This window comes from Cibotium barometz, chromosome 25 (genome assembly GCF_041138505.1).
Source record: "Cibotium barometz isolate CiBa-2024 chromosome 25, ASM4113850v1, whole genome shotgun sequence".
Taxonomy (NCBI): Eukaryota; Viridiplantae; Streptophyta; class Polypodiopsida; order Cyatheales; family Cibotiaceae; genus Cibotium; species Cibotium barometz.
In genome coordinates, this window is record NC_141070.1 from 56,358,382 (window position 1) to 56,382,045 (window position 23,664).

At 42.0% G+C, this 23,664-nt stretch overlaps 1 protein-coding gene across 1 annotated transcript; it reads right to left on the reverse strand.

The window, feature by feature from the left end:
- Positions 1-561: 561 nt before the first annotated feature.
- On the reverse strand, positions 562-2,846 carry LOC147624765 (cytochrome b561 and DOMON domain-containing protein At5g35735-like). Its single transcript, XM_086819810.1, has 3 exons — positions 1,716-2,846; positions 1,317-1,565; positions 562-1,193 (listed from the first exon to the last, which is right to left on the reverse strand). Exons 1-3 carry the CDS (start codon positions 2,430-2,432, stop codon positions 849-851), a joined length of 1,311 nt encoding a protein of 436 aa, XP_086675936.1. The 5' UTR covers positions 2,433-2,846; the 3' UTR covers positions 562-848.
- Positions 2,847-23,664: the final 20,818 nt, after the last annotated feature.

Genomic DNA, 23,664 nt, shown 5'->3' on the forward strand with positions numbered 1-23,664 from the left:
AAACTCTTAAACACTGATGTCACCTACTTTCTAGCTGTCACATTTTAACCTGGGTTTAGTACATTTAAATTTTCAATCGAGGGGTTTTAGTCACAAATACACATTCCGAAAATAAAGTATAAATTGCCTTTTTTTCATAAATCGAGGTTTTGTTAATTTTTGCAAAAGGGCGAATTCCAAGCAGACAGATCAGGTTTTTCAACTCTCCATTTTTGGACGCACCAGCTCGCTTGGTGCTGTTGCAAGCTTGATGGACATCCTCCCCCAACCGAGGGCCCTCCTGCCTGCCGCCTCTAGCTGCTTAAACGAGACTGCCCTACACCCCCAACTGACCATGGCAAGCTCGCGCCCTGCACCTAGCAATTCCTCTGACAATCACCAAGCTCCTAGCTTGAAAGAGAGAGATCCCCTCTTATTGCAGGGCAGACTGTACGAGGAAAAACGAAATCATCCACCTGCGCAGAAACGAGAGAGAGAGAGAGAGAGAGAGACTGACTGCCCCGGGCACGAGAAAGAGCAAAGCGAGTAGCGTCAAAAGCTACACGTAGCAAATGACAAGAGTTAAAAAAAAACATTCGATTTCGATTCACATACATAACCTTAGAAGTTAGCTATTTAATAATATGTCTCCCCAAAAGTAGGTGTCTATTTTTTCACCTAAAAAAAGCATTTTGGTGCCCTATCGAAGTACGAGATTCGTAAAATTTGAATAAATTATATCTATATATATTTGTCTAAAACTCATTTTTCGCCCGTATATTCTCTTTACGAATATTATAAAAATTGCAATCAATTGCTATTTTTCTATATTGTCTAAAAGTCATGCTAAACTGTGCCCTGTCAACTAGTTAGAGGACTCTCAGAATGTGCTCTGTCGGTCCAAACGTTCCGTTCATCGCTTTGTTCCGACTGTCGGAAACAGCTGCGCCTGCGCGCATGCTTCGGTCTTGGCTCCACTTTTGGAAGAAGACAAACCACGTGACGACTTCCATGAGCAGGGCAATGCCTCCTAGTGCGGCTAGGCCACAAATGTATGTATGGGGCCAGATGCCTTTCGGAAGCAAAATGCCAAACCCCACGAACACGTTCATGATGCCAAGGACAACGACACAGTATCCAACACTATGGTGATAGATGTTCCAGTAGCTCCTCAGCTTGTGCTCCTTCTTGGGTCTGAGCAGGAGAGCCATGACCTGCCCACAAAAATTACCGCATCAATATATGTAGAGATTCAAAAATCAATCATTCGATTGTACGTCCTAGAAATGATTAAAATTGATGATGAGAATTTGATTCTAATATAGCTGCACTATTACCTGCAGAGTCGAGAGGGCAAAGAGCGCCATTCCAATGTTCTTGTGTTTATGAAAAACAAATCCAGGAGAAGCGCTCTCTAATTTCAGACCTGTAGCCCAGCCAGACACACCTAGAACATACCCCGTACACTGCAGAGATATGTGCACGTAGAACCACAAGGGGTCTGCAAAAGGCTTGAAATAGCGTGCGATCATGACTCCAGCGGGAAGGAGGATGCCCCATGCGATGGTATTGATCGCGGCATGCCTCTGGCCATGGAAGAGAGAGACTTTTAGCAGAGATAATTTTGGATGATTGATTAACTAAGGCGGAAAGGCAATTACAAACTAGCAAATGAAGCATTTCTAGATTGTGAAGGCAAACGAAACGTAGAGCGAGCGAGAGAGAGAGATGTTTACGATCTTGAGGATCTGGTTGGGTGGTGCACGGTTGACGGCAAGCCCGGATGACATGTCGATCTGAGTGACGGCTTTGAGGTCGTTGGGCTGGGTGCTGTGCGGCGCAGGATGAAAGTTGGTTACAGAGGGGCCGCGGTTCCAAACGTGGTTGAGCGTGGTTGGCGTGGAGGCGTTAAGCTGTAGGGTTAGGAACATGGAAATGGAGGCGCCGGAGATCTGGACGGCGGAGGCGCGGACGGTGTAGTCGATGGAGGAGCAGGCGAGCGGGGTCCCAGCTAGCGTGGCGGTTGTGAGGAGGTAAGGCAAGAGAGTGCTGCCGTTGGAGGCGCTGTAAGCCAAGAAAGAGCTGGTGCCCACCATCTGCGGGCTGTTGGGATTCAGCCCCCATCCAACCCAGCCGCTCGAAGAGGGGGCGGTGCCGGAGAATGCAATCTCCAGCAGATAACCGTCCTCATTTTCTGACGAAGAAGAAGAAGAAGAAGCAGCAGCTGTACTACTACCGGCACCTCCTTCGCTGCTGATGCTGGTACCACTTCCGCCGCTTGGGACCAGCGTCCACGCCAAGGAGGCTCCTTGAACACCTAAATCTAGGCAATTCACAAACGTGTAAAGAGTGCCATTGAAGCGCAGAGATGCGGAACAAGAGGCAGCCAACCTCAACCTCGTCAAGAGTAGTAGGAGAGACACTGATACCATCAATAGAGCAAGTTGCCTCATAATTGTGCTTAAATCTAAGTGCTACTTGTTAGAAGACGTTTAGGGAAACAATTGTAGGTTGGGACAAGTTATTATGCTTACAATTGGCTCATTATAAATCCTTCTTAAATTCTGGTAGAGTAGGGAAAGGATCCTGCCATGCCCTATCTTATGGGAGCAGCTAAGCTAATGTACAGATTTTTATGGGAGGAGGAACTCAGTTCTGTCATGAGCCATATGGGAGGAATTAAGCTAACGTAAAGGGGTCTCTCATCTCCTGTTCAACCTTATTCAGTTCTCTAAGCTAAGACAAAGATCTTGTTCAGTTCTGTCTCATTTACTCTTTCGACCTTGATGCCGGAGATGGATTCATGTTTGGCTCGATCTTATGGGAGGTAGTATGATGGGAGAGATTTGATGAGAGGGTGTTATGCAGTAGAGCATAAGAAATTAGAGAGAATGTGTACAAGCGCGTGATCAGGATGGTAGCACATCACATGAGCGGGCGCTGCCGGGCCCCCATCGCACGACACAAGGGTCGTAGCTAGCACAGGCTAGGAGGCTCCTGTGGTTGTGGGCATGGAATATTTGCCGTCGTGGCAGTTTACGACAGGGTTACGGTACTTTCCAGCAACACGTCAGTGTGTGACTCTTGTGCATAAGACGAGTATCAAAATTGTAATGAATAAACATAATATATTTTGCGGAGGTAGTCTTGGACGTTGTTGGAGCTTTCATCATCCCCTTGTTGACGGCGACGGGAGCAGAGCAGAGCAGAGCTTCGCCCCATTCCTTGGCCGACGTTGAGTGCTGTCTCCACCCCACCTAACCCACCTCTATATATAAGTTATGACGTACATTGTGGCTGATTAAGCCCCGCTACTCACCACCACCGGCACCACCACCACCACCACCACAATCTCTATCTCCGTCATTTGGACCGTTCAACGCCCTGCTCCGGATTCCAAATAGCTCCCCCCACCAACCCACCTACCTCCTCATAACCACTCTCTCCGCTTAACAACCCCCCCCCCCCCCCCCCCCCCCATCATCACCTCTCCCAAGGCTTACAATTCACGCTCTCATCAACATGATTCTTTTGCTGTTTCCAACTTAAATGTTTGCTATTTCGCCTTTTCGGGTACCTACATCAAATCCTGCCTCACGTCTTTGACTTTACCAACGATCGCTCTTGTTGGGATCTCCCCATCCCATTGTGTTGTAACTCAGACTCTTTAGCCCTCGCTTTTGAAGTCTGGAACTTTTCTTAGAGATTTTTACCCTTCAGATAAGGCATCAAAAGTTTTGCCCTTCCAAAGAGATGATTTCGTTTTGAAAAATTACCGTTAAGGGGAAAAAAATGCTAGTCCAATTTTTACCCTTCAAATTAAATATTGAGGCTGCCCTTCAAAACCAAGGGCTGGTCGTAAGGACCACTCACTGCTTTAAATATTGAGGCTGCCCTTCAAAACCAAGGGCTGGTCGTAAGGACCACTCACTGCTTTCCTCATCATAATCAAACCTTAATCAACATCATTAAAAAAAAAAGGGGACAACCCCCAAAGTTTCTTGTAGTTTCTTGGTCCAAAAGGAGGGCCCTTTGTAGAGGTTTCAAGGGTGACCAAACATGATGAAGGGTTTAAGGGAGACATATCAAACATGATTTTAGGTAGGCAAAAATGTTAGCCATCCTTTTTTTAATTAATTGAATTGCAAAAATATTAGACATCTTTTTAAAAAAAATAATTAAAAAGGGTGCACATTCTCGATCTCGCCCTTTTTTTCAGCATTATCACGTGACCTGAAAGGTCTCGCTTTTTTGCATATAAAAAAGGCTTTTATGTTTCACGTCAAATTCACCAATGATGCAGTAATTTAATATACCCTATTTCAAATATGCCTCTTGAAAATCCCTAATTTACAAAAATATGACTTTATTATTTAACAGTAATTTGGTAAGAGGACATTCCTAATAATTCTCTTGACACATCGATATTGTAATATGTATTTTCTTCTTTTGCCATATAATTAAAGCATGTTGGGAAAAACTTGGAATTTTTAGGGGCATCTAGGATTTGAAATTTAATAACAATTTGAAGGGAATGTAGTGATCAAACTTTGAGGCAATATGGGATACCTAAAGTCACAAGTTCAAATTAGCCAATTGGCCACCATTGATTTTTATAACCTTTGGATGCCATATATTTTGCAATCAATCTATAGCATAAGAACCTGGAATCAGCGGCCCTAAACCCTAAGTGACCTTATTAAGCATTTTTGGCGAGTTTCCCTATGAAGACAAGTATTTTCATTAAAGAATTAATTTTTTCTTTAAAAACTATTACCAAATTCAACCAAGTTTTGAACATAGCCTCCATAGAATGATATAAATTATTTATATGGTTTGGGAAAACAACATCATGTCTACAACAACATTTTGAAACATTTTTATTTAGAGTGGGCTAGTAAACATATATTACTTTAAGAGTTAGAGTATTAGGTACTATTTTGCATATATTTAAACATTTCAATGATGCTTACATGCAAGAAAGTGATGGTTCCAATATGAATAGAAGGATTTACAAGAGAATTCCATTTGGAGCTCCAAATGAGACTTTTACCTTGTGAGGTTTTTCAAAATTTTGATGTTTTTTTAATGCTCTTTTGAGGTTCTATTATGGTAGTTCTAAACATGATGCATGAAAATACATAGCAATATGGCAAGTATATGGTGTAAATTATATACCTTACTTAGTGATTTAAAATTTTGGACTATAGATTTTTATTACATGTGCACTATTCATCCCTTGCTTTATATGATACTGAAGCTTCAAACAAAAATATCGGCACATTAGAAGTATTTTTTTTCTTGTGTAGGACACAAAATTATAAATTTTGATCTTGTCATGTGGTAATACTATATATACCTCTATTTGGGATGACCTCATCATCATGAATGTTGTTGTCTACTCATTTTAATATTTTTCTCATGATTTTTTGGTTATGTAGATCTATCCTCTTAGAAAAGGAATATATGAGAGCACTTCTTTCTAGGAGAGATGAATTATAAAAAAAACTGTGAAATGACACTTTTATGTCTTGTGAAACCCCCAATTTGACATTTTAACAAATTGTAGCTTCTACATGTAATAGACCATTCTCCACTTTTGAAATCTTAATTTGTGTAATCTTTGGGAAATTGTTTTTCTCATGAACCAACTTACACATCGAACATTAGGAAAACATGAACTAAAAAAAGAGTGTCCTCTAAAAAATGAATAAAGCTGAGAGAGCTAGGATTGTAGATGCTATAGGTATATGTTTTATTATATTTTTGATGCACAATAATCGTAGAAAAATATGCTTGATTAACTATGTGTGTAGAAACCAACTTAATAAGTAGAATGTGCACAAGGTTCTTTTATGTGCGAGTGTGCACAAGGTTATTTTATGAGTTATTTTTCTTGGTCACATGCCAAAATATTGTACGAATTATTTATGTATGCTTGTGCGTGGTGTTGCTATATTATTAGCATATGCTAGAAGAGTTTTAGTTATTTACACTTAGTGTGTGAACAAGCTCTAGTGCTTGAGCTATTTTTGTAAAAATAGTGGAAAATCAAGCCCAATTTTGTACACACAACTATTCATAGCTCATTGGGATATATATTGAATACAATTCTCAAAATACTCATGTCATGGAAGTGGGAGCTACATGCATGAGGGGGGAGAACGCACCTAATAGTGTGTTGATGGTGATGTCTACTCTATCTCTTGTTTTATTTTATACTATGCTTCAATTTTGTCAATTTAATTCAAGCCTATGCTTAAATCCTTGATGTATATGTGAGTTTTGATTAATTCTTCAAGAAGTAAATGAGGTCCCGTGACATAATATGGATCTTTTTAATTCTTCTTCCACTAAATCTCTCAAGATCAAGTTTCCCAAATATAATACTGAGGGGTCCATCTTAAAAAATTAGAGACATGTCAGTCGTCGTACCTTGTAGTCCTCCTCACAATAAGCTATTCACATTAAAATAAAGGAGAGGGGACCACTTTGGAACTCGAATTTATTTCCCTCCATAATTTTTCATGCTACAACTTTTTTCCCTTCCCCTCAGAATCTGCTGAGCTTCTCTGTACCCAATGCTTTGGTGAAGATGTTGGCGACCTGATCCTGTGTGGTGCTGACATAAACAAGGTCAACGTCTCGTGCCAAAACCTTCTCTCTGACAAAATGGTAGTGGACCTCTATATGCTTCGTGCGAGCATGAAAAACTGGTTTCCTGGCCAACTGTATACTGCTAATGTTGTCACAAAAAATGATAACTTGACTGATAGACCCAAATCTGCAAGTAGCTTTCTCAACCAAGCTACCTCACATGCTGCCATAGCAGCACCTCTATACTCGGCCTCTGTACTGGATAGAGCAACCGTAGGCTGCTTCTTGCTGCTCCAAGTCACAACAGCACTCCCCAAAGAAAACATGAAGCCACTAGTAGATCTTCTATCTAAGATACTACCAGCCCAATCAGCATCTGTGTAGCCATGTACACATATCTCTGTCCCAGTTTCATAAAATAGTCCACAATGCAAAGTAGACCTCACATACCTCAGTATGCGTCTCAATGCATCCAAATGCAACTTCAAAGAGAAACCTACATAAACTAACTCACCAACCCAACAGCATAGCTCAAATCTGGCCTGGTGATCATCATCATGTAGATCAAGCTTCCTACTATGCGCCCATACAAAGTAGGATCTTCCAAAATCTCTCCTGAATCTGCACTCAACTTGCCATTGTGATCCAATGGCACTGAGATAAGCTTACAGCCTGTCATACCATACTTGGACAACATGTCCAAGCCATACTACTGTCTCTACAGTAATCAATACCATGTGGTGACCTAATCACCTCAATGCCCAAGAAACATGTGAGCTCCCCCATATCCTTTATCGCAAACTTCTATCTAAGCAATATCTTTACATTAAAGATCTCTGCATCATGGTCCCCCGTAATGATCAAGTCATCTACATAGATGACAACAAGCATAACCCCTCTATCACTATGTCTCACATACAGCGAGAAATCTGCATTGGCTACATGAAAGCCAATAGTGACAAGATATTCAGAAATCTTGTAAGACCATGCTCTTGGTGCTTGTTTTAAGCCATACAAGGCTTTCTTCAACCTGCACACATGCTCGGGGTGACTCACATCCTCATAACCAGGTGGCTGCCACATATACACCTCTTCCTGCAAATCCCCATACAAGAATGCATTCTTTACATCCATCTAATGTAAAGACCATTGCTTTGACGCAGCCACTGCTATCACAACTCTCAGTGTTGCCATCTTGGCAACAACTGGGCTGAAAGTTTCCTCATAATCAATGCCATATGTCTGCACATATCCTTTGGCTACCAATCTAGCCTTGTACCTGCTTATGCTTCCATCACTATTATGTTTTACTTTGTACACCCACTTACATCCAATGGCTTTCTTGCCTTCATGCAATTGCACTAAGTCCCAAGTCTCATTTCCATATAGTGCATCCATCTCCTCATCCATAGCTTTCTCCCAACACACATTTCCAACAGCCTCATCAATGCATGTGGCTCTACAACCTGCACAACTTTTTCCATGTATGCATAGTGATGTGCCACATAACCATCATAGGCAAACCTCTGCATAGGATTCTTCACTCTCCCAGATCTTCGCAGCTTTATATTCATGGCTGCCAATAGCCTTCTTTACACTAGGTGTTCTCATAGCTGGTATCCCAAGCTCCTCATCAAGGCTCATCTCTGAGCCAGTAGAGACTCTCCATCAAAACATGAGAATGCCCTGCAGAAATGTTAGGCATACTAAGGGGCTCAACCACTTTCTCTTTGCCTTTATGTGATGTACTAATCACATTTGCAGGACTGGTATTATGACGCAGCCTATCACTCCATGTCTATCAACTGAACCACTAGATGAGGACTCTCCTAGTCCACTCAAAGACTGATTGCTGACTTGCATTCTGTGTAACCACATTTCCACTCACATCAGCCCCAACAGCTTCTCTTTCAACAGCATGCCAGCTGCTCATCTCATAAAAAACAACATCCCTGCTTACCCTCAACTCACGTGTAGCGGGGTTATAACACCTGTATCCCTTTTGCTTCTCAAGGGAATATCCAATAAACACACATTTTTCAGATCCAGCTTAGTTCTCAGCACATCTAGCACATGCACATATGCAGTGCATCCAAAGACTTTCAGATGAGACAAATCAGGTTTTCTACCACCAGTAAACCTCTCCTCTAGAGTTACATCATGTATGGCTGCAGTTGGAGTCCTGTTCATGATGTAAGCTGTTGTAGAAACAGCCTCAGCCCCAATAGCTATGCAGCATATTCTTCTCTTCCATCAATGCTCGTGCAATCTCAGCAATGTGCCTGTTTTTCTGCTTAGCTCAACCCCATTTTGCTGTGGGGTGTATCTACATGTAAAGTGTCTCTGAATACCATTCTTCTTCAAAAATTCAGAGAACTCATTGGAGAAGTACTCTCCCCCTCCATCTAACCTTAGGCACTTTACATATTTCCTTGTTTGCTTTTCAACCATAACTCTGAAATTCTGAAAATGAGTGAACACCTCACCCTTCTCCTTCATGAAGTATACCCACACTTTCCTTGTGTGGTCATCAATAAATGTCACATAGCACCTGCAGCCTCCCATAGACAAGGTCTTCGTAGGACCCCATACATCTGAATGCACAACATCTAGTGCATTTATGCTCACATTTCTGTTATGTGGAAATACATGCTTTGTTTGCTTTCCAAATTGGCATGCTTCACATATTTTCTGCATACCTTCAACTTTAAACTTTGGCAGCCCTGTCACAATTCCTTTGGTCTGCATAGACTTCATTCTCCGCACATTCACATGTCCAATTCTTTTATACCAAATGTCTGTGTCTGCAACAATTCCTGAACCATTTGCAAACATCACAGCACTCACTTCAGGCATGTTTACATTCAATGTAAACATTCTGTCCACTCTGTTGCCTTTTGCAACCAACCTGCACTTGTCTTTAAAGTCTTCAACATAACAGCCCCCCCCATCAGGGTTAAACCGAACCTGCAAACGCTGCTCAATCATCTGGCCAATTGAAAACTAGATTCTTTGTTATGTTTGGAACATGAAGCACATCTGCAAGGTACTTCACTTTGCCATCTTCACTTTGCCATCCTGCATAGACAATGGCACATCTCCAACATGGGCAATTGGATGAGCAGTGTCATCCCCTGTTTCCACAAAACCTGGTCTTTTAAGGTTTTTCATCTCCTTGAACCACTCCCCATGACTTGTCATGTGGTTCGAAGCACCTGAATCAACATACCATACATCATCTTTATGTGCTGCTTCAACATTTTCAGACATGGCATTACGACATGCTGCATAACAAACAACCTTTCATTATCCTCATTGTTTCTCCTCGAGGATGCATAGTTGTTTTGCTGCAATTTCTCATTTTGCATGTCAGCCTGCTTCTTATAACAATCTGCCTGTACATGTCTAGGCTTACCACAATAAAAGCATCCACGTGTATCATTATACTGCCTTTGCCAATTTCCACGATCTCTTTGACTCCCCCTGCCTCTGAATTGGCCTCTTCCACCTACGTGTTGTTGTTGTTGTGAATTCTGGGATTGTTGTTGTTGTTGTTATTGGCCATAATTCTGATTACATGTTCGGCCACCTCCTTGGCCACGTCCATGGCCTCCTCTACCTCGTCCTCTTCTTGAACTTGTGTAGAAGGCCTGTTGCTCTCTGAACTGTTTTTGTTTTGTGAAGGCTGTTGGTCTTCATCCAATCTCTTCTCTTCTATAATCAACATAGACACCAAATCTGTGAAATTGGGAATGTTTTCCCGAGTCTGAATAGACGTCTTGAACGCCTTGTATTGTGGCCCGAGACCATGTAGACAGACTTCCACCTTATCATCATCATCTACTGAAATGCCAATAGATGCAAGGGATTCCACAATACCCTTTATCTTCAATGCATAGTCATTCACAGACATACTCTTTTTCTCCCACAGTATGAAGTTCAATCTTCAACTATATCTTTCGTGCCTTGGTATTCATTTCATAGAGTTTTACCAAGGTGTCCCACGCCTCCTTGGGGGACTTGGCATCCTATATGTGCCCAATCATGGTGTCCTGTATACTGATAGAGAGCCAATACATAACGTTTTTGGCTCCTTGGTTCCACTCCTTGAACTCTTTCACATCTGCAGTAGTCGGATTGATCTCCAGTATCTTCGGTGCCTCTTTATGCTCACCTTCTATGTAGTCCCAGTAAACCTTTCCCATCAGGAAATTTTTCAACCTAAACCTCCAAGCATAGAAGTTATTCTTATCAAGCTTCTCACAGCAACAATCTGGTTTATGCCATCATTTGACATCTTGCCAGACACACAAATTTACCAGAAACAGCACTCTGGTTTGTCCTGCACAAACTACTATATTTTTTGCAGTGGTACTGTAGTACACTCAAATTTCACAACCAGTAACCTCAATGTGCACACATACACCCAATGGCAACTGTTGACCTCCTTGCAGCACACACAGTGTCTGCACAGCCAATCTGTCTTCCTGCGATTCTTAAAATAGAGTTTTACAGAGAATCGATGACTTACCCATAATGCTCGAAATCGCCTGCTTTTTGAAAAACCGAGGTCATAATAATGCGCCCGAAACGCGTTTTCGACCCAAAAAATTTCGTCCAATAGGACAAGAAAGTTGCCCTATAGCTTTACTCCCGTGAAGAAAGCTCCTCAATCAGAGATCGTTTCGTGAAGCTCCTCAATCAGAGATCGTTTCCTGCCACCGCCGCCGCCGGTGCCTCCCTATAGTTGCCAACACAAATAGGAAAGAGTAGTTGAAGCTCTTACCCTCTCGTACCGCTTCCTGTGCTTCTCTTGCTTGCATCTCAGCCCTTAGCATGAACGAGGCTCTGATACCATGAAAATATGCAGGGGAGAAGAGAGCTTGAGCTCTTGCCAAGCACACACACACTCACAAAACCCTAAAAGAGAACACACAAGGTGAGAGGCTGAAAATCTTCTTCTTCTTCACACAACACTCAACACACCATATACAAAGATAAGAGTACACAGTATGAAAAGGTACTCAACCAAATACATACTAGGGTTCTCTATAGTGTGAACGCAACTAAATGAGCTGGCGCTATAACTATGCCAGTCTCTAGAATGGCTGTCACACATAGCCTGTCATCCCACTGGCCGCATATCACCCATGATCTCACCAACCATGCCAGTGGTGTAAGTGTGGGGCCTATCCCCCAGGCGGGTCATCAGTGTCCACCGCCTCACTAGATGAGCTCGATATCTCAACACTTTTGTTGTGCTTTATATTTTTTTAGGTAAAATTTAACAGTTAGGTTCCTCTCTACCATGTCTCCATTCTGGTAAGTATTTGTTTGATTTGGATAAATACTCAATGAAATATAACTAGTTTCTCACACCATCTTTTGTTAGATATTTGGTAGTACTACACCGTGAGTTCATGTACTTATGCCATGGGCGCTTTTGTCCCACTAGGTTTTTTTCCATTTCCATCTAAGTGAGGTTAGCTATTATATAAGTAACCTCAACCTTAGTTTCATTTTTAAACTTCATTGTGCCTTGATCTATTGCTCCAAGTAAGCTAACCTTTTACTCTCTCTCTCTCTCTCTCTCTCTCTCTCTCTCTCTCTCTCTCTCTCTCTATATATATATATATATATATATATATATATATATATATATATATATATATATTGTGTGTTCTCTTTAATCTGTGAACATTTCATTAAAGCTAACAATGGTATCAGAGCAAAGCTTTTCCATACTATTGCTTTCTAATTTTCTTCTTCATTGTGTGCAAGATTTTATAGCTTGTGTTCAAGTTTTTAATAGATTATTTCAATTAAAGTTCAAGTTGAAGCTTCTAATAGTGTTTTTAACTTTTGTATGGAGCATCTTGTGTGCAAACAACACACTAAACAAAAAGATCCTATAGTCGAGTAAATAAGGACTAGTTGTATAAATAACACTATTCTCATAATATAAGACACAATCCCCCTTTGTGCCAATCGAGTCTAGTCTTATCCCCTTACTCTCTTGCTTGTCTATGTTGTGTGTGAGAGAGAGTTGAGAGGAGAGAGAGTGAATTCTTGGTGCATGTTCCTTTCATGCTTGTATCCTTGTGAGTGTAAGAGTAGAGAGGAGAGAATGTCCTTGTATAGAGAATGGCAACCTCATGGTGACATCTTGAGGAGGAGGCAAGAGAGCGGTGCTATCCACCACTAGCAAAGTTTGGAGTCTACCGAGATACAAGCTTGGACACTGGCAAGTTCCCCACCACACAAGTTAAGGTGAGCATTGTCCATTGCACTAGGAGAGGGATGGTGTAGCCAGTAACATTTTTGGTGCCACTGCCAAGGAAACATCGGTATTTTCTACTCTATTTGCACTCCCTTGCGTCTTCATAAAAGTCTATTTTCCCTTAAATATGGCTATTTGAAGCTGTGTGTTTGGTAGAGAAGAGAATCTGATGTGGATAAGGCTATGAAGAGGAAAAAAGAGATGAAAAATGTTTTTTTTACATTGTTTTAGCATTTGAAGTTATTATTTGCATTGTTTGAAATTTAGAAAATAATCATTCACATCAACACTTTCATGATGGTGAGAACTGATTGTGCATGGAACACCCATTTGCTGCATTTTCCAAAATCTTGATAAATCAAAAAAATTAAGAGCGATTGATTTAATTGCTTGTTATCATTGGATTATTCATGTTGCAAGGGGTCAAACTAGAAAATATGAACTCAAAAAATTAAGATTTGCATCCCTGAATCATTGATTTCTAGTCAGCATGTACAGAATCAGGCGGCTATGATTCTGGTGCAGATTGTAAAATCACAGCCATGATTTTCGTGCACGATGTGATTTTTAAACAAACTTATTTGTTTCACAATTTTTGGGAACTGTGCATTAAATACACCCTATTTTGGGAACTATGCATTAAATACACCCTATTTTTAAAAGATTCTATCTTATCCAATCGTGATCACAGATAACGAATCATGGCCTATGATTATTATCAATCATGCTCGTGATTGCCACGTCATAAATCACGATTAAGAATCACAATTCGTGATGAATAATGTTCACATCCATGATTAATATGTCATCAATCATGTTCCTAAAATCATAGTGCGTGACTTGCCACATCAAGAATCATGCTTAAGAAATAAGCATGTGATCACCGATCATGCTGTGATTGCCACATCACCAAAAATCATAATGATAGAACTTGACCATCCATTTGATAAGATAAACACTACAACAGTTGACTAGGAGTATCAAGGAAATATTTTGAACAATTCTTAGACTTGTTTGGGTAAAGATCATCACCCTGATTCTACAGAGAATCACGACCGTGATTCTTAAGCCCTGCAAAATCACATCAACTGATATCTTTAGAATCAACAATAGAAGTGCTGAGGGATGTTCCTATACGGGCTTTCTGACACCAGAGAAAAGTTTCCAAGTGTGCAATTCTAAAATTTTGGCTAGTTAAAACTATTTCATGCACTTACAGTTGGGAAGGCATTGTGGTGACGACATCGTCCCTGACAATAGTGCATCTAACCAACCAACATCCTCCTACCAGAGAAGCTTAGGGTCAACTCGCATGGTCAGTACACAAAGGAGTGTGTTTGCCTTGCACAGGTTGAATTCCTCTAAAAGAGAAAGTGGTAGGGGGGGAAGGACACTTCCTCTCCAACACTATCTAGAGGGTTTATGGGCTTAGCCTAAGGAATCCTAGGATATGGACATGAGCCTGAAAGGAAAGCTCTACATGTTGCCAAGGGATAACCATCGAGATAGGACTGAGAAGTCATGACTGGAGAGACTTGGAAGTACAGGACAATAATTAAGGGAGGAACCATCACCAGGGATGATAAGAAACCCTCAACCCATGGTACAAAACACTCCAAGAATATAAAGTGATCCTATAAGTTCCCAAAGAATGGGGGAAGTATACTTTCCCACTTCTAGATAGCTAAAGATTGAGGAAATAATGAGAGAAGCACAAGCCCAACTTAGAAGTCTTGAACAAGAAAAGACCAGCTTAGATCTCCAAAGGGAGTTAGCCGAGCGACGTGCTTTTAGTACAACATGGAGAAGATTATTCTAGTCTCAGGGGATATGAAGATAATTTGGTCATACGAGGCAGTGCTAGTAGAGAGTTTGTAAGGCAATATGGAGGAGAGTATGCCCCACCTCTATAGCTTATTTTGGAGGAGCCTCTAGATGACCTAGCCACTCTCGCAGCACCTCTCTTACGAAACAGAGAACTTTTATGAGGAGATGTGGAGAAAACTTACACCAAGGTGGAGGTAGATGCAATGTTAAAAACCCCATAGTTCCAAGAGTACATGAGAGGCATGTTACTACAAGAAGGGAGCCTTGGATGATGGTGTTAAAAAGAACGTAGAAACTTTCCCGATACCACCTGACCCAAGGTTACATATCAATCGTCGACGTGCTAGAGCCACAAGGCATCGAGACAAGGGGGACATATAGGATGGCCTACAATGAGGCCCCACCAAGAGAGCAGCCCCTCATCTGGGAGGCGCAACATCTATAGATCTATTAAGAATGGCTGAAGAAATAGAAAGGGGGGTCACTAGGGAGTTAGATACTACATTGGCACCACAAAGAGAAACACTAGTCAAGCCGAATCATGTGGCAAGATTAATGTCAAAGTTTTTGGGTGATGACAATGCCATACAACACTTGGAAAAAATTTGAATCGATGTGTGAGACTTGTGGACCAATCAATGGGGGTGACCAAAGAAAAATATTTACGTTTTCCCTTACATTAGAAGGGAAGGCACATTAATTAATGGTATCAATTGCTAAAGCTGGATGACAAGATTACTTTCGCATGACTTAAGAGTGTTTTCGTGCATGGTTTTGCACGAAGTGGAGATAAATGGAGCCCTGCGGCTCAATTGTATAACATCAAGTAAGAGACGCATGAGTTGATGAGAAATTACATCTCTCATGCATATTCTCCTTCCTCTGGCACGTCTTCAATGATCATATGGGGGGAGTAAGCTTAGAGAAAAGTTGATAGATGAGCACTTGCTCCCATGCTTCCATAGGGGGAGTAAGGGATACTAAGATGCATGACTACTTGCTATTGGCCAAACCCACATCACTTGATGATTGTAAAAACTAGCCATTAACTTTGAGGATAACATGCCTGAGTTACCACAACCTGAGGATACCAAATCGGTTATACTACGATAGTTCCATCGCCACATGTGTCGTGCCAAACAAGCATGACAACCTGAGATAGAAAGATGAAGGATATGACTCTAGATGAGCTAAGCACTAAACTCCTAGATAAGATAAAGCTAAAGGAGGTAAGGGATGTACCCACAAATCAACATTTATACCCACAAGATGAGAGTTGGTTTGGTGCTCAATATGTTGGTATAATCATACGAGCACTCAGTGTCCTCAATTGAGGCCTTGCCCATTAATGTATTGCATCCATTGTATGTGACTTGGGAACCATGATATGAGTATGTGTAGGTACCCACGTCTGTGACACAACAGATACAAGTGCCTCAAGTACCTCAGTTGTCGTCTACATGACAACAACTAGCTTTACCTGTTCCACCTGGGAAAGGGCTTATGCAGGGACAAATCTGTCAAACATGCAAAATCTGGTAAGGAGAATGTATAGAGTACTTGAAGTATCTATATCACCGCTTGTCCTACCACCACAACCACCAACAATGCCTCACATTATACTAATTAATCAGATGATCATTGAAGAGGTGCCAAAGGAAGGAGAATATGCATGAGAGCCTCAACCAACCATGGAGGAGATAGATGACAATTGGGAGGTAACCCTATAGTATTTTCTAATGCAAGGGAATATGGTAGTACTGGTATTCCAAGTTTCAGTGTAATGGAAGGGCTAGGAGATTAATACCATAGCAAGGAGAGCCCCGCCCCGCTGCTATAATGCTACCACTGCCCCAAGGACCTTGCTAAGTGGCTGAGTGTTCTCATAAGATCAATACAACAAACCTGCAATACCCACCCTAGATTGAGTTGTGTAAAGTGCGAAATTGACCATATGATCAAGGACTATCCTTACAAGGGCATGGGAGAGTCTTCAAAAACTACCAATCCAATCGTGGGACTCTGAATAATTGGGGTGTGATCTAGGGCGGTGACAACAACCCTCAATGTCATAACTCATACACGCAAGCATTAAAGACCTTGGAATTCAAGGGAGAACCATTGGCTAAGCCTTCCACACAAATAATGAGAAGGAGAAGAATAGAAAAGAAAGTGGGATGAGGAGACTCTGCAGTGGTAATTTAGGATGGTTTGGATGAGGGAACAATCAAAACCGCATCCACCAAGTCGAGCCACAAAAAAGTATTGACAAAGAAAGAAGATGAAGTAACATGGAAGGAAACTGAACTAGTTGAAGAACCCCATATCTTGAAGGGAGTGGGTGAATACCTAAATGCTCAGATAGAGATCGAAAAGCTAGAGGATGTACAAGCCTTAGTCTGGGAAAGTCAAAACATGATTGAAGAATGACTGCAAGCTAGTCAAACTATTGAAACAGTCTATCCTAGGCAAAATATCACACGAGGGAAGCCAAACATTGTTAAAAGAGTGGTTAAGAATGCATGTGAGCTAGAGAGGCTTAAAGCTAGGAGTTGATTCAAAAAACATAATGAATATAAATGCTAGAAAATGATCAAATATGCAAGATGTGGGCAAATAGAACTTGATATTCAGTTCATAGGCAAGTGCCTTTTATAGATTTTTTATAAACCAAATACCACCTAGTGGTTTCATCAACCAAGAGATTTTGCTCAAAACTAGGTGCTAAGGAAGCTTCACCTACAAGAAGCTAAAGGATTTGATCCCTTTCACATGTACAAGGTCCATTTGGCCCCATCCTACTAGGGATGTGTTTGGTGCATATTTCAGCACCCCCCTTCGAACACATAATTGTTGGCCGTTGACCAACCTGTGCCGCAGGCTAGAGCTACAGCAGGCAGTGGGGTAGCCGCCGTGCATGTCATCATTGCCAATTGGCAAGGGCCAACCGAATGTTAGCTAGAGTACTTTATTACAAGAGCGGTGCTTCCTTAACACCCAATCGGTGCACCTTAATACCAACAGTACCAACGCATACTCCAAGCAGGCAGTATAAAAGGATGGATCTTGAGCTTTGCAAGGCTAGCTGCCAATTGTATCATATCTTCTCTGTGGAATAAACCAAGATTGTTCTTCTATTTCTTCTTTTCTATATATGCATTTTTTCTTGATTGTGTCTTTGTATATTCATCTCCGTTCATATATATATATTGTTGAGTAAGGTTGTCTATTAAGTCATCCTGTCTTTGTACTTCCTTCAGTAGGCGATCACCATAGCCTATGGGCAGTGTCTGTTTTGTGTTGTGTTCATATCCGTCTGGTGTATGCTGCACGCATAACTAGAGAACTAGATAATCTTAGTAGGTTGCTCGGGGGAATAAAAGGTCTTTGTACTTCTTTCAGTAGGCAATCATCGTAGCCTATGGGCAGTGTCTGTTTTGTGTTGTGTTCATATCCGTCTGGTGTATGCTGCACGCATAACTAGAGAATCTTAGTAGGTTGCTCGGGGGAATAAAAGGTCAATTCCCCTACCAACACTTTGGCAACCACGATGCTTCTCGTTACTTCTTATTGTTCCTACCATTTTTCTTGTTGCCTGATTGTCGTAGTGTTTGAATCTACTCTCCTTGTTTTCAAACCCGTCCTTCATGTGAGCACGTGAAAGGCATTACTTAGCACGCGACCAAGCTAGGGAATCCCTATTTGCCAGCCCCGAAGGGTAACTTACCACTTCTAAAGAACCAGAACAACGCGACTCCCAATCAAAGAAAAGCCAGTCACCCCTACTACTACCCCACCCCCATCACCATCACCACCACCCCCACAGCCACGTCCCCTTAACTTGAACATGCTCCAGCAATTGGCAATGTCATCGTTGTGAAGTACCCCAAGTTCTCTGGGAAATTCTTGGAGGATGTAGATGCTCACATCTCTTGTTTGACAATGCATGGCATATGAATGTACTCGGCCCGGTGGGCTAGCACCTCAAAAAGGCTGCGTTTGTCCCAACACTCCAGAGAAGTAAAACTCTCTGGGTTGCTCAGTATGAGTACAACCATTTCCCCACCTATGATGCCTTCAACTATTCAAGGAAGATAAGACATTGGTGCATATGCTGGTGGATAAGCTGCCCAGGATGAACCAAAAGAGCCTCACAATGGAGGATTATACTGCAAAATTCAGGAAGCTTCTCCATCAGCAAGATGCAGCCAATCGGCCCGCGGAAGAAATCCTAAATTCTTACTTCATGAAGGGTCTCATCAAGAAACTCAAATGCTCGTGCCAACCTAACCCATAACTACGGAGCAGCTCATTGACTTAGCTCTCAAAGCCGAGCGTGTGCTGGTAGGCTCCATCAAAGGCAAAGGCAAGTCCAAGAGTAAAAGGAAGTCCAAGAAGTCCTCATCTGGATCTTCAGATGAGGAGGATGATTCCAATGATTCCATGACAAGTACAATCGGAGGAGGAGGAGGAAGATTGCAAGACACGGTTGAAGAGCAAGAAGGCACATGAAAGATAGCCAAGGGAATGGCTACAACCATGGCTCAGATGACCATGGAAGGTGCGAAGTCCACTCCAACCGTCCGGTTAGGCACTTCATGTCCGAGGTGTCACAATCATGGACACGGAGCCGAAGAGTGTGGCTTGAATGGACTTTGGTGCACCATTTGCAAAACTGCCACACATACAACCGAAGCCTGCTGCAACAATAGCAGAAGAGCCCCTCTACAACCGGTGATCCCAGCTCTCGTTGTGGCCGCCGTCCAACCTGCCTAGCCAATGGCTCCGCTAGATTCATATACGACCCCAGTTCCGCCCACGCGAAAACTTTCCTCCCAGGGATGATGCCGGTGCTCAAAGGATTGTCTTCACATGCAGAAGTCAGACTATGAAATATGGAGGAAGCATAGGGCAGAAGTAGAGGGAGCCCATGCTTCAATATCTGGACCATAGAAATCCAAGCTCTAGGATGAGCAAGCAATAGCCTGAACGACCACACAGGCAGCAGAATCACCAGCCATGGCGGTGACAAGGTCCATGCAACCCAAGACTCTGGAGACGGGAAAGGAATCGACCTCGGATAGGGAAGCAGAATGTGGTCACCTAGCAAGGACAACATAAAATCAAACGAAAGTGTCCCATTGGGTGGAAAAGCAGCAGGCCAAAGAGGCATTGCGAAAATAGGAGCCAGATAAGCTCAGGCAGAGCTGTCGACCAGAATCACAATTCAATATCCTGGAGATGAACTCGAAAGAGGAAGCCAAAGTATCCTCGCGAGTGGAGATGCAACGGCCAATGCAATGTGTGGAGACACCATGACCAGAAGAATGTGCGAAAGCACAGAAGTGGGTAGCTTACCCGAGTAGGCTCACAGAAGCCAAAAACTAGCCGTACGATCTATGGGAAGATCTAAATTGGCAACCGATTCACATGTTGGTGGAACAGCTCCTCAAGTTGGTGCCAAGTTTTAGGGAGAAACTGATGGGTCACTTGAAATCTCAAGAAGAGAAGACACTGCCCTTGCAGCCGTTGGAAGCCTTGAATATTGAGAAGGTAAACACCCCACCAAGGGAAGCCCCTGTCTAATGAAGCCATCCTAATGATCCAGGTTAAGTTGGCTGGAGTGAATATAGCAGAAGTTCTGTTGGATGGGAGTTTCGAAGTCAACATCCTATCGGATGCAACATGTCGCATGCTTGAGCAGATGGGAACCCACACCGTTCGCTCTGCTATCAAAATGGTGGATCAGCGGTGGTGAGTGCAGCCACTCGGATTGATCCGCGAGCTCACACTTGAAGTATCTAGATTTAGTTTCTAGATAGCAGTAGTGGTGCTCTGGATGGAGGATATCAAAGGTGCTTACCTGATGCTTCTCGACAAATCCTAGCTCCAGTAGGCATTGATAAAGTAATATTAGGATGCGGATATGATCACTATCCAATGTGGAAAGAAGAAATTAAGAATCTCTGTCGTGCCAGTAGGCAGAACGTGGAGAAACCTTCCCGACGGCGGCTGGTGTGGACAGTGGCCAAAAGAGTCAACATGTTGGAAGGATTAGACCTTGATGAGGAGGAAGAGTATCTCCAACAAAATGCAAACTTGATCAGCCTATTCGAGGGCGACGTAGTCCCGATAATGGACAGATACCGACCAAGCCCTCCACACAAGGATGAAGTCAACAAGGATCAATCTAATCCGCAAAGCATAGGGCAAAGTCCAGATGAAGCTGAAGATTTTTATGAGGCTCTGGCCGATGATGGCAATACCCCGAGCCTATAACAGATCATTGCAGCGAAAAAAACTTTTGATAGGAACCTGAAGCACTCCAAGCGGGTCAAGGAAGCTGAGTTGATGGAGATAAATCTAGGAACTGATGATGACCCCAAGATGGTCCGGGTCAGTGCCAGCAGACTGGATGTTGAGTTCCGAGACTCGAAGTCTGGGTGGTGTTGCTCATGTCCTTCAAGGATGTGTTTGCATGGAGCTACATCAATATGAAAGGGATTAATCCAAGGCTCTACCAACATTGGATCAATCTGAAGGAGGATGCCATCCCTATCTGCTGACAATTATCTACTGACAACAGAGGTACCAGATGAATCCAAACTATGCCTAAAGGGTCAAATAGGAACTAGACAAGTTGCTTCAAGTCAGATTCATATATCCGATTGATCGTGCGACTTGGTTGTTCTTGATAGTGATTGTTCCAAAGAAAAACCAGAAGTTGCAGAGCTAACAGAGATGCCTCCAATTCGGGAAACATGTCATGTGATAGAATCGACCTCGAAGCTCACCTAGTAGCCTTGCGAACATACAAAATGCCAGTTCTTGAAGCCATCGAACTCAAGGAACAGCTTAGATAGCTGTTGGAACAAGGGTTTATAAGACCCAGTGTTTCACCTTGGGGTGCGCCAGTTCTCTTTCAGAAAAAGAAAGATGGAACGCTAAGACTCTATGTAGACTACAGAGGTCTCAATCAGCTGACAGTTAAGAATAAGTATCCTATCCCCAGAATTGATGAGCTTCTCGAGACAGGCTAAGTGGAGCCCAGATCTTCACAAAGATAGATCTCAAATCAAGGTATTATCAGATCAAGATTAATGAGCAAGATATCCCAAAGACAGCCATCAATACTCGGTATGGGCATTATGAATTTACTGTCATGATGTTTGGATTGACAAATGCCCCAGCTACATTCAATCGCTTAATGCAGGACATTCTCAGAGAAATTCTGTTATTGTCTTCTTTGATGATATTCTGATTTACTCAAAGAATGCAGCTGACCATGAAGCTCATGTCAGAAAAGTTCTTGAGATTCTAAGGAAGCACCAACTCTTTGCAAAAAAGAGCAAATGCACTTTCTCTGCCGACCATGTTGAATACTTGGGCTTTTTGGTATCAAAAAGTTGCCAATGAGGTGCATAGATGAGAAAATAGGAAAGGTTGGCTTAAGATACTTCACATTTGATGTATTTGGATTATTCACAAGAGTGATGATCGTGCTACACAACTAGTACACAACAAAACAACTTTAAAGAGTTAAAGTAAGGCATTTCAATAGCTCCAATTCTCAACATATCATGAGAACTTTTAACTTAGAGACCGAAGCTAGTATCATTGCGATAGGGGCTGTGCTCAATTAAGAAGGTAGACCTATAACTTTTGAGGGTAAGAAACTCTCCCCCAATACATGAGCAAGGGCTCTGTGCCACTATTTATAACCTCAAAGTTTGGAGATGTTAATACACTAATCATCATTCATTGAAGCCCGTACTATATCTAGGAGGGTGCTCACATTCCAAACCATATACATGCTCTCATGCTCTCCATCGAGACCAAAAAACCCATGATTTCACACCCACTATCTAGGAGGATGTTCACATTCCAAACTATACACATGCTATCATGCTCTCCCACCAATTGTTCTCTTCAAGGACTCACACTCACACATGCTATCATGCTCTCCACAAATTGTTCTCTTCAAGGACTCACACTCACAAAAGGAGATGCACACATAACACAAACTCCAATAGTAATGTTAACACAAGATGTCGAGGCAACACATATATTACGTATCATTCCTAGTTAGTGGGTGTTGGGTTCTGTTGGAGAGAGTAGCAAAGGGAACTAGCCTCTTATATACAACACCTCTCTACTCCCTCATGCAAGAGCAACAACCTTGGACGATCACCAACATACAATTGAAACCAAAACAAACACCAATAATTCATGATATAATAGATAATAAGAAAATGAGGAAGAGAGATGATGAGAGGATTTAGTATAATGAGCGAAGATAATTGAGTAGGCTTTTAATGCTATATGGCAAATTCACAAAACACACACCCAACCAACAATTGTACAATTAGTCTCCCAATGATCACCTACATATACACAACAGGCATAAATCAAACTCTCTCTTTGCTTGTAAATAAAAAAAAACAGGGTTCTCTTTAATCTGTGAACATTTCATTAAAGCTAACAATGGTATCAGAGCAAAGCTTTTCCATACTATTGCTTTCTAATTTTCTTCTTCATTGTGTGCAAGATTTTATAGCTTGTGTTCAAGTTTTTAATAGATTATTTCAATTAAAGTTCAAGTTGAAGCTTCTAATAGTGTTTTTAACTTTTGTATGGAGCATCTTGTGTGCAAACAACACACTAAACAAAAAGATCCTATAGTCGAGTAAATAAGGACTAGTTGTATAAATAACACTATTCTCATAATATAAGACACAATCCCCCTTTGTGCCAATCGAGTCTAGTCTTATCCACTTACTCTCTTGCTTGTCTATGTTGTGTGTGAGAGAGAGTTGAGAGGAGAGAGAGTGAATTCTTGGTGCATGTTCCTTTCATGCTTGTATCCTTGTGAGTGTAAGAGTAGAGAGGAGAGAATGTCCTTGTATAGAGAATGGCAACCTCATGGTGACATCTTGAGGAGGAGGCAAGAGAGCGGTGCTATCCACCACTAGCAAAGTTTG